This window comes from Dipodomys spectabilis, unplaced genomic scaffold (genome assembly GCF_019054845.1).
Source record: "Dipodomys spectabilis isolate Male_0828 unplaced genomic scaffold, ASM1905484v1 ptg000518l, whole genome shotgun sequence".
Taxonomy (NCBI): domain Eukaryota; kingdom Metazoa; phylum Chordata; class Mammalia; order Rodentia; family Heteromyidae; genus Dipodomys; species Dipodomys spectabilis.
The window spans coordinates 358,222-370,464 of record NW_024871195.1 but is presented as its reverse complement, the minus strand read 5'-3'; the positions used below and the strand labels follow the sequence as shown (position 1 = coordinate 370,464).

The 12,243-nt window shown below is 36.7% G+C and overlaps 1 protein-coding gene across 1 annotated transcript in view; it reads left to right on the top strand.

Annotated features, from left to right (window-relative positions):
• The window catches only part of Satb2 (SATB homeobox 2), a 181,499-nt gene that overhangs the window by 100,583 nt on the left and 68,673 nt on the right, over positions 1-12,243 (top strand). Inside the window, exon 7 of the mRNA XM_042670088.1 lies at positions 3,065-3,537. Coding sequence (XP_042526022.1) covers positions 3,065-3,537 — 473 coding nt within the window. The remainder of the gene's footprint in view (positions 1-3,064; positions 3,538-12,243) is intronic.

Sequence of the window (12,243 nt, the reverse complement as noted above, 5' to 3'; positions counted from 1 at the left end):
AATACTGTACAGAGGGGTTACAGTTACATGAGTGAGGTAATGAGTATATTTCTTATGGAGCATTGTTACCTCCTCCTTTGTTTTTCCCCTACCATCCCTTCCCTCCCCATCTCCCCAACTTCTCCCTCCCCACCCCCCCACCCTGAACTTGGAAAGTTCATTTCAACATAGTATCTTGTACATCTCATTGTTACAGTGAGTCAACCTGTAACTGTGAATTTATAATGAACTTCAAATTCAGAGATAGTAATTATTATATATAAGCCTAAGGATATAGACTGGTATTATTCTGACCCTTACTATACGAACTCACATAGGCTTTATGGAACTCTCACATTTACATTTAATTATATATATAATTATGAGTACATCTATGAATGGGCCTTTTAATGATGTGATTTCTAAATCCATATCTATTTGTCTGTATATCAAGAAAGTAAGTGCACTCAAGTGTAAGTCCTTAAAAAGTAAAAATATTGAAAAGATGGAAAAATTAGCTTTTGGTCAGAGAGTAGTTCTCTTATAGAAAAATGTAGATAAAGCCTGCTTATAAAGTATCTGATTTGAGTTCATCTTCCCTTAGAATTAACAACAAACAAACAAATAAGTAAGTCAAATGTTTACTGAAAACCATGTGTTTCTGTCTAGTTTGACTTTAATCTGGAAGCAGTTCATGGTTTCTTTACATCTTCTTTCAATAAGGAAATTACAATAGTAATTCCTGTTCAATGGAAACTGTATTAGATTACCTTATCTGAAGTCTCTTAGCCATTTACTTGGTTTGGGTTTAAGACTATGTACTTTAAAGTTTAATTAATACAGTGATTGGAAAATGTGTGCCTTTAGAGGGGAAGATTACAATAATTTGTTTACCTTGAACTTGATGTAGGAAAGGTGACATATAAACAAAATGAATTACATAGAAAGGATTAAGTTAAAAATTGAACTCTTAAAGAACGTTAAAGTAAACTTTTGACTTATTTTGGAGTTCATAGGAAAGTTAAGCAAAATTTTGACTCTTTCAAAAAGGAGAAAAGAGTTCTGTGCCTATCTAAATATAATTCACAATAGCACAATATTATATTTATATATTATACAAGATACAGGTTTTCAACTGTTTCTTCAAAGGAGAAGTTTTAAGTATATAAAGCTTTTAGACTTACGATTAAATAATCTATCTGCATTCTTAACGTACTAATTTCCTTCCACATGTGTATTTAAAAATCATGTGTTGCATAGATAGTGATTTATAAATACTTCTTACACCATTATGGTAGGAAGTTTCAGCACTCAGCCATCTCACTCAGTTTTCTAGCACTCAACGTTTTTTTTAAAGCTTTTGAGTGTCATAATTTTCTTTTAATACAAATATGATTCTGTCACTGTAAACTGTATGTCAGACTACAAGTAACATTTGTCCTGCAAGTAAACACTTTTGATCTAACAAGTAACCACTTTGTTATGTGTAACCCTGGCTGGTCTTGAATTCTCAATCCTCTTGATTTAACCTCCCAAATGCTGGGATTACAGGTGTGAATTATGAAACCCTGCTCTCTTAAGTTATCTGTAACAGACTTGCATAATTATATTTGATGCCTATTTTAGAAATAATTAGTAAGTCTGCATGGATATTTCAAACACTGATTTTGTTAGGTTACACCTTTAAGCATTTAAAACTAGTACTAATAGAATAATTTTAGTATAGTATGTTTCTCGAAACAAAACTTCGCTTACACAATTAATACAAAGCTTTGATTAGCACTTAACTAGAAAGTAACTTTTTTTCCTGAGAAATAATCTTGGAGGAAAAAACCCCATTGCTTTACATTTGTACATCCATGATATGCTTGTGTGTGTGGGGGGGGGGTTAGTGTTTGTGTGTTTTTGTGCATGTGTGAGTTCTGGTCCTGGGCTTGAACTCAGGACCTGGGTGCTACCCTTGAACTCTTTTATCTAAGGCTAGCACTCTACCACTCGAGCCACAGCTCCACTTCTAGCATTTTGGTAGTTGATTGGAGTCTCATGGACTTTAATGCCAGTGCTGCCTTCAAACCAGGATCTTCAGATCTCAGCCTTGAGTTAGTAGCATTACAGGCCTGAGCCACTGGCTCCCAGCTAATATCCTTTTTTTTTTTTCTTCTTCCTTTCAAGATTACTCTGTAAATCTTTAGTAAAATATAAGAAAATATAATAGATAGTCTGGAGAGTGGGATAATCTCGTATAATAACAAGTCTAGATGATGTTATTAATCTTGTGAGTTTTTTCCTTATTTCCATACATAGCAGATATTCACACACCCAGTTCTTAGACAAACATCCCTATATAAAAGGTAGCAAACAAGAAGATAAGTGCATATACTATATGATAAACGTTCCTATGACCATGTGTAGAATTATATAATAGTATTTATGAGAGCTTTTTTGTTACAAAACTTAATGTACTAGGAGATGTTGTCCCTGTTGTTTCTCAGAGATCATGAACTACACCTCAGCCAAAAGAAAAAAAACAGCTGGAATTTTTATGATGAAGGATGATAAGGAAGAGAGATGTTGCAGTTTGAGATGTTGAGGACTTTGGAATTTGTGATGCTTGTGTTTTTTGTACTGGTCATTCAATGAAATGATTACTTTTAAAGTTCTAAACAAGTTGAGCTGGGTGTCAGTGCTAATGCCTGTAATTCTTGCTTCTCAGAAGAGTGAGATGTGGGGTCTAGGCAGAAATGTCCTTGAGACTGGAGGCCTGGCTAAAGTGGTAAAGTGCCACCCCAGTATGACCAGCTGAGCAAGAGGCTGAGTTCAACTTCCCAGTGCCAGCATATACTCATAAAACATTTAAACAAGCTGAAGTGTCAAATATTTTTATTTTTGTATCTCTTATGAAAACAATAGTTAGGACATTTTATGGGAAAGAATAACTCACTTTCACTCTGGGACTTCCAGCTTTGTATGAAAATAACCTGTCACGAATATACCAAAATACAACAATTCAGTATTCCATACATTAACAATAATATAATTGTAACAATGAAAATAATTATGAACTATCATTTTGTTTTCTCAACAGTGGAAAGAGTGGAGCGAGAGAACCTTTCAGACTATTGTGTTCTGGGCCAGCGTCCAATGCATTTACCAAATATGAACCAGCTGGCCACTCTGGGGAAAACCAACGAACAGTCTCCTCATAGCCAAATCCACCACAGTACTCCAATCCGAAACCAAGTGCCCGCATTACAGCCCATCATGAGCCCTGGTCTTCTTTCTCCCCAGCTTAGTCCACAACTTGTTAGGCAACAAATAGCCATGGCCCATCTGATAAACCAACAGATTGCCGTTAGCCGGCTCCTGGCTCACCAGCATCCTCAAGCCATCAACCAGCAGTTCTTGAACCATCCACCCATTCCCAGAGCAGTTAAACCAGAGCCAACCAACTCCTCCGTGGAAGTCTCTCCAGATATCTACCAGCAAGTCAGAGATGAGCTCAAAAGGGCCAGCGTGTCTCAAGCTGTTTTTGCGAGAGTGGCATTCAACCGTACACAGGTACAACTAGCATCTGTCATTACTGGTGTTAATAATGAGACTAGGGGTAGAACTGTGACATGTCCTAATTCTGTTTCATGTCTTTTAAAAGAGCACTTACAATTAGATTAACAATTCTTTGGTCAGCATTGGTCCATACATGACTTTAATTAATTGTTTTCAGTAGCATTGTGAATATCTGAAAACATACTGGCCAGCTGAGGACCCTAGATAGTCCTGATGATTTGGATCTATGAATATGTTCTATCTTCATCCTGACTGGCTTCTTTTTTCTTGGATAGAACCTTTTCTTTTTTTCTATTACCCATACATTAAACTTGGCCAAAGAAATTTCGTTGTAATATCTCTACAGATTTGTGCAATTACTTTAATCAGGTTCATTCTTCTATTATTATTTTTTTTTGTGTGTGTGAAAATACTGTACAGAGGGGTTACAACTACATAGGCAAGGTAATGAGTGCATTTCTTATCAAGCATTGTTGCCTCCTCCTTTGTTTCCCCTTCCCATCCCTTCCCATCTCCCTCCCTTTCTCCCCCCCCAAAAGTTGTAAAGTTCATTTTCGACATAATGACTTGTACATCTCATTGTTGCAATGGGCCCACCTGTATCCCTATTTAAACAATTTGTTTTTTCCCTTCCCCTCCACAAATTGTACCAACATCAAATACAGTGAAAGCAGGGGTTATACCGTGGGGGAGGGACATACAAAGCAACAAAGAAATATCTTATAAATATGTTAGAAACAATAGCAAGAAAGAAAAAACATTTGAGTCCTTATCTTAGGGTTCATTTCACTTAACATCAACTTACCCTCTATTCTTCCTTATCCTTGTTGTACCTCTCTTCCTTCTTTTTTTTTGTCTTGAACTCTGGGCCTGGGCGCTGTCCCTCAGCTCTTGAGCTCAAGGTTAGCACTCTACCACTTGAGCCATAGTGCCACTTGCAGTTTTCTGGTAGTTACTGGAGATAAGAGTGTCACGGACTTTCTTGCTAGGGCTGGCTTTGAACCATGATCCTCAGATCTGAGCCTCCTAAGTAGCTAGGATTACAAGTGTGAGCCACCGCCGCCTGGCTCCTCTCTCCCTTTTTATACATTACTTAGTGGGTTTTGTTATATTTTCCCTCACCATTGTACACTTGACTTTCCTCCCGTGACAGTCCCCCTCTTATGTTCTTGTCTTATGATTGTTATTATTATTATCATTTAGGATCTTGATTTGACATGAGTGAAGACATACAATATTTGTCTTTTTGAACATGGTTTGTCTTGCCCAACATGCAGACATTGGATGGAAACCTAGTCTTGAATTGTGTGATTATCATTTCTCCCTTTTTAAATGATAGATAGTTGCACAAGTATTTATGCATATCCAAATAATCTATCATTTGTTATTTTGAATTTTATAAAAAGAATTTTTTATTTCAAAATTTCGGTAATTTTCTAAATGTACAAGATTTAATATGCTGATAACATAGGTTTCTTTAACTTACAATGTTTTGGAGGAATTACTTGACACTAAGATGACAAAAAGCTAATTATTCATTCATGTTTTATCTTATTGAAAGCTGCTTATTGGAAAGATTCTCTTCCATCACTGATTCTTAAACTTTAGTGTGTATGACTGTCACCTAGAGTGCTATTAGAACATAAATTTCTGGGCTCATCCCAGAGTTGGTGATCCAATAAGTCTGGGATAAGACACAGCAAATTTTATTTTTAATGAGATCTGAGGCTGTGATGGTGTTACTAGCTTGGGAGCTAAACTTTGCAAGCCACTAATTTCACTGTCCTATGAGCAACAAGAAAGTAAGCAGTGGCAGCAGTGGAAGTTCCTGGGGAGTTAGGATGCAGAGAGTGAGGTAAGACTTCATGAGTGCAGGAGCTTTAAGCTATCCTCTACTAAATGCCAGGTGGGAAGCTTGCTTGCTGGAAAGATAGGAAAGACCAAGAATAAAAACATATGTAAACAACTAACTAAAAGTAAAATTAAAAGATGGTGGAGGACACCATCTTGAGAGCTATGCTAAGAAGTTTGAATTTAGTCATAATCTAATAACCAGAATTGAATCTTAGGAAGGTTCTTCTCTTATGATAACCACATGGACAGAATTATTATGTGGGGACCTACCATTTGCATCCATCTGAATTATGGGGAAGTTTTAAACTAGATTGGTGGCAGTGGAAGAGAAAGGCAAGAGCACTATGGAATAAAAGTTGACAGAAAGTGTGTCAGTTGGCACAGAGAGATGGAGTGAAGATAACTCCAGGACTTGACCCTGGTGACTGAGACTGAAGGGGTAGCTATTAAGAGAATCAAGGAAGACAAGAGAAGAATGGTTGAAATGAGATTATGGTGACTGTTTTGACTTTGAAATGCGGGCAGCCATCTTGTGAAGATTTTCAACATCCATAGAAAATGTGAGTTTGATACTAAGAGTTGTCAGGAGATAAAGGCATGGCTCAAGTTGTAGAGTGCCCACCCAGCAAGTACAAAACTGAATTCAAACCTTAGTACCATAAAGAGAAAAACAAAGAATTATTAGTGCTGGCATAAGACATTAGAAAAAAAGTCTTCATGTGGCCTGGGATTTAAAGTCATGGAAAAGAAGAAGAGAACCTGCCACCACCACTAGTAGTAGAAAAAGAAGCAAAAGAGATGCCAGTAGTGACAGGTAGAGATGGGAAGAATAGGGAGATAGTAGCAGGAGAGCTTCCAGAAGGAGACTTCATCTGAGTGTGGAAAGCTGAGAAGTCCAGAAAAGAAAAGCTTGAAACCATCACATGAGATTTACCTATAGGTTGGGAGAAGTGCTTGGCAATTTCAAAGTACAATTTTATTACAGTGATGGTGACAGACATCAGAATTTAGGAATTAAGGAGTGGTTAATTTAGAAGCAGATTCCATTTTCCAAAATTTGGTGTTTAAAAGGAGGCTTAAATCAGGAAGACCTTGAAGGAGATAGAGAATCAGTTTGAGATTGAAGGGTTTGTGAAGTAGTTTGGTGCCTTAGCTCAAGCTAAATAGCATGAAGTAGTGATGGAAGAAGCAATGATTGTGGTTTGGAAACAGTCATCAGTAATTCTGAGACTGCAGCCCTGGGACCAACAAAGAATCAGAATGGGATTGTTGTAGATTTGGTGCTGACATATTAGGTATGCAGGGGAAGAAGAGTGATGAAATATGTTCCTTTGGTAGCTAATTTGTACATTCAATAATGACAGAGTCTGCCTGCATCACTCAAACTGTGTTTAGAGAGAAACCCACACAACACTGTGCATGTACATCACTCTACCGTTTTCTCTTGTGACTCAAAACACTCAGACAACATTTGTGTGTCCACAGCTATCTGGTCTAGGGTTGTGAAAGGCCTTTGATCCTTTTGAACCAGTCTGCTGCATACTGTTGTAAAATACAAATTGGAAAGATGCATCCTTTGACTGTATTTTGCAGTTCTCTGTGTGTGATCTTTCATCTATCATTCATGCGCATGAATAGGCATTTCATGCCTAGCCAACATTTTATTGCCTGGTTACGTACACAGCTCCTTTGGCTAAGGAGAAAATTGAAAGCATGGCTGTGTTACTTTGGATTTTAGAAGCAAATACGGGATACATTTCATCCAAATATCATGAAGCATAAGAGAAGACTCACAGTGAGACAAGATAAAAGACAGATCATCTTGGTGCAACTGTGTACTTTGCCCAGGCACTCACTCAACTCCTGGAGGTCTGTCTTCTGCACAGTTATGCCTTTTTTTAAAAAAAAAAAAATGGATTAATGATTTTTCTTTGGCATTGCCATCTTTGAAGTGCCAAGTTATAAAAAGTCTAATTGAAGTGTGGAACACATTTTATTATTTTCCTCCTGCCATTAAATTTGTAAGATGGCTACACCCAGAAAGAAACATTCACTTTCAATCAACATGAGCTTGACTTCATGGGCCAGCCTTGAGGATATCAAATGGAAACGGTGTAGGAATGTATGAGTATTTCCTTTTAAAATTCTGCTTTTAATTTGGGAAAGCTTTTCATCCCTGTGGGATCATAACCTGTTGTGTATAAGCCCAGCCTAATCAAGGTAGATGGTATTGACAGAATGACATAGTTTGAACTTGACTGGGAGGTCAACAGGCAGATCGTTTTTGCTGTAAGTACTGTAGTTACTAACAATAAGATTGGACAGCTGGTTTTACCAGCAGCATTGTTAAATAGAAAATATGGTGTATTATGCCTCATGAAACCAACTATGGGTTTTCCAAATAGTAAGCTTTTTTGAATGGAATCAGAAATTTATGGGTAATACGATAATTTGCCAGGCATAATAAATGTAAACACACAAAAAATTATAGATAACATAAATTGTTACTCTTTGGCTAGATGGAAAAAAGCTAACTTTTTTCATTATTACTTAATGCAAACAGAATCAGAACCTTCTTTTTTCTTTTTTTTTTCTTTTTTTTTTTATTTTATTTTATTTTATTTGAAAACATACTGTACAGAGGGGTTACAATTACATGGGCAGGAAAAAGAACCTTCTTTTTTCTTATGAGCACCTAAAACCAGTATCAGCCTTATATTCACTTTATTGATATGTAACATATCTTCATCTGCTTGAATATTTTTTAGAACTGGCTAATGATCTCTGGTGCTCTTTTTTTTTTTTGTCGGTCGTGGGACTTGCACTCTGAGCCTGGGTGCTGTCCCTCAGCTCTTCAGCTCACAGCTAGCACCACTTGAGCCACAATGCCATTCGGGATTTTTTCTGCTTATGTGGTGCTAAGGAATTGAACCAGAGTGTCATGCATGCAAGGCAAGCACTCTACCACTGAGCCACTTTCCCAGCCCCTAGATTTGATAATTTTACCGAGAAGAAATCTAGCTAGTTTATATGTGTGTGTAAAATAAAATAGGCAAACATTTATAGAATTTATAGAATAGCTAGAATTATAAACATGAAAACCTTGCCTGCCTATTTTTTCCATCTAAGACTTTTGGATAAAAACCTCAAAATTTGTAATAAATCATATTTGAAAAAGTTCCTCAAAGAGGGACTACTGGTTACTTTGTGTGGCTGATCCACTATAACATTTGATGGTATAAAATACCATTATTAAGGATTATATGTCCAAGAACTTGTTTTTAGCTCATTTTATTGTTGATAAATACATCTTTAAAAATTGTAAGAAAACATTTGCGTGAAATATCATCTCATGCTTCGTGACAATATTATGAATGGAGTTAGAGATCGATAGTTCTGTTTGACAGTGTGTTTGAATTTGTTATTCTTTCTATTCTTACATTTCTCTTTTCATTTGTTAACAAAAACATACTATTTAAGCTAAGAACATAAAACTTTTGGGACATTTGTATCTTCTGGGCAGGTGTAATTCTAAGATAGGAAATGTAGTTGTGAGATGAACATGGTTTTGGACACAGAATACACAAGTACACAGTAGTCAATATTGTTACGTCTTTAGCATTAAAAAACAATTTGTATGTGTGTTTTAAAAAAGAAATGACTAAGCCGGGCGCCAGTGGTTCATGGCTGTAATACTAGCTACTCAGGAGGCTGAGATCTGAGGATCACAGTTCAAAGCCAGCCCAGGCAGAAAAGTCTGTGAGACTCTTATCTCCAGTAAACCACTAGAAAACTGGAAGTTGCACTGTGGCTCAAGCGGTAGAGCACTTGCCTTGAACTGATGAGTGCAGGGACAACGCCCAAGCCCAGAGTTCAAACCCCACAACTGACCAAAAAACAAAAAAAAGGAAATGACTAGCCCTGCTTTTCATGCCATTTCATGGCAAATGGAACCCCAGTAGAACAGTACAGTGAAAATGATAAAATGTCTTCTGATCTAGGCATTAACATTCAGGCAATTACATGATCCATTTCTAAGCACTTTCATGTGTGATCACCCAGTGATGGTATGTTTGGTATACCAACCATAACAGCCCTGCTCTGTTTTGATTCCCCATTGCTATGCTGTTATTTTAGAAGTCTCTCCATGCTGTTGGGCTCTTTCTATAAAGGAATCTCCTCTGTCCACTAGGTTTTGCTTTTGCTATGCTCACAGCAGCTGTGAGCTGGAATGCTTAGTTGTTGTGTGATGGATACAGAGCAATGCCAGCCTGGCTCCCTTAACCTCCTGCAGTAGAGTCACTGCCACTCAGGAGCTCTTTCCAGTGTTAGGCTAAGCTGAGGCTTTACTTGGTGTTCTTCCCTTCTGGTCCCTCATCAGTTTCCCTTGGAAACACTTCCTTAATAATTCACTTGCTTGAGAGTCTTTATCTCAGTCTTTATCTAGCTTTTCTTCTAGATAATAGTCCGTGCCATCATGAATCTCACTGGCATTTGGGCATATCGTGAAATAGTGGTTTGAATAAAACACACCTTCAGTTTTATGCACATTCTTTACACAAAAGCAAAACCCATATGCTGTTAAACACTCACATAGAATATTTTACTCTAACCAATACTTTAAAAATATTATAGCCATTGTTATTTTAAATGTGAGCAATCTATGACTCTACAATATTTTCTAGACAGAATTTTAGGCACTGAAATACAGAAAAGAAGAAAGTAGGGAAGAAGGAAGGAAGGCAAAAGAGAGAGGAAGGAAGGGATAATGAATAAAAGGGAAAGGAGAGAAGGGAGAGAAGATGAGAAAAAAAAGCAAGAAAAGGATTTGAAGCCCTAAGAGTTCCACTAAAACCAAGTCAAAACCATCCTTTCTGAGTGTAAGTGCTGACTTATGTGATCATGAGTTTCAGAGTGTTTTTAATCCCTATCTCCAGTGCTCTGTCAGGGATATGGATGGTGTCTTTGGAAGAATAAATTCCAGAAGCAGTAGGATCAGTTCTCTGTTAGTTTTAATTTTTTTCATATTCTTCTTCTTTGTCTGTATTGTTAATTTATCTTAATATTGACATATTTCCACTAACTTGACCTATAGATATGCAATAAGTATCTTTCTATTTGGATAGTGTGATTCTAAATCCTAGTTGTAGGCATTCTTTCTCCTTGTTACAATATAGACCTAAAAAATTAATAAGATGTTCATGCCAGTGTGAAAGGTTTATGAAAGTATTTTAAAAGACTTAATAGTGCTGCTGTCCACTGACCTATAATAAGCTATGTTTCATAAAATATGTACAGTAAATCTTTCTTAATAGATAAACTATTCTGTAATTTATATAAAAATCCAATGACCTACATATTCATATGTTCAGAAATCCCCATTTACTAACATTGTCTCTCCTCTGAGACCTTCCATCTGAACAAATCTGTTAAATGAAGTAGAGGAAGCTTTGATCCAAACTAGGCTAAATCCAGTGGAACGGATGTGCCTGCCTCCTGTGAATGGGAGCATTAGAATGCCAGAAAAGAGAAATTAGGTGTGACCCTTTGTCTACCACTCTCCCTTTAAATTTGGTGGTAGAGCTCAGGAAAAAAAATCCTCACCTAAGAAATCAGCAATGAGAAGTTTACACCCTTTGGACAATGAAACTTTTCCTACAATTGTTATCTATTGGATCTATCCTTACCCCATCTTTCCAGCAGATAATGACAGAATTCAGAATTTTTGGTTCATCTCCTATATATAGTTCTCACAAGCTAATTCTTAGAACATAGTTTTGATTGAAGCATAAATGTGCTTTGCAAAAAGTGACAGTAGGTCTCTGATGAAGTTATCTTACTCCTTGTTCAGTTCAGGGAAAAAAAAAATCACAGATGTTTATCAGAGGCCTTGCTTAAGAAGCTGTGTACCCTGGTTTTATCTGACAGAGAACAGGATCTCAAAACTCTGTTGGGAACTCATTTGATTGACCTGTCCTCATTTCACTACTTTTTATTTATGAGACTTTGCAAAAAAATCTGCAGTTTACTCATCAAAGCCACATCATTTAAAGAAACTTAAGACTGGGGTCATAAATACAATTTATGAAGTCACTCAGCAACTGGAGAATGTTTCCAGCAGATTGGAAAATTAGATTGAATGATGTATCAGAAAAGTTGGCAGTAAGGTCAACTGCCAGAAATGTAAATGGCTGCATGAAATGACGTGGATTTTACTTGCATGCTTTGTGACTCAATGTTTATAGTACACACATGCCCCAAATTATTAAGGTTAAAATGTTTAAGGACTTACTAATCATTATGTTTTGAAGTGGCACAGTTAGAAAGAGATGTATAGCAACAAGACAAAAATCTTGGCAAGAAATATTTGGGTAGTTTAGCTTTGGTATGTTATAAGTCAGTTTTGGAGTTACTAACCTTGTTCTTTGTTTGATTTATGCACATTTTTAGCCTCCGATAAACACAATTTAATTACACTTACAGCTTATATCTGTAGAAAACTTGACCTTCAAGGTACTCAGGATTCTTTGTCAGCTGACATCTGGTCTCAGTCATCATTATTTATCAGTGTCCAATAGAGATACAGGCTCTCTCCAAGTCACAGAGCAATGGAATACAATGTAAATCTAGGGTCTTGACTCCATGGTTCAGTGAGCTGGTTATAAAATGACAAGGAAACCTGTGAGAAAAAGGAAGTCCAGCCACTGAAAGATGGTCTGTAAGTATGAAATGGTGCAGGTCAGGCATGAACATGTTATTGAGTTTTGAAGTAAATAATATACCCTCTTTTGATTTTCAGAACATTGAATTAATAAAGTAGGAAGAGATGGCCATGCTTGCTTCATA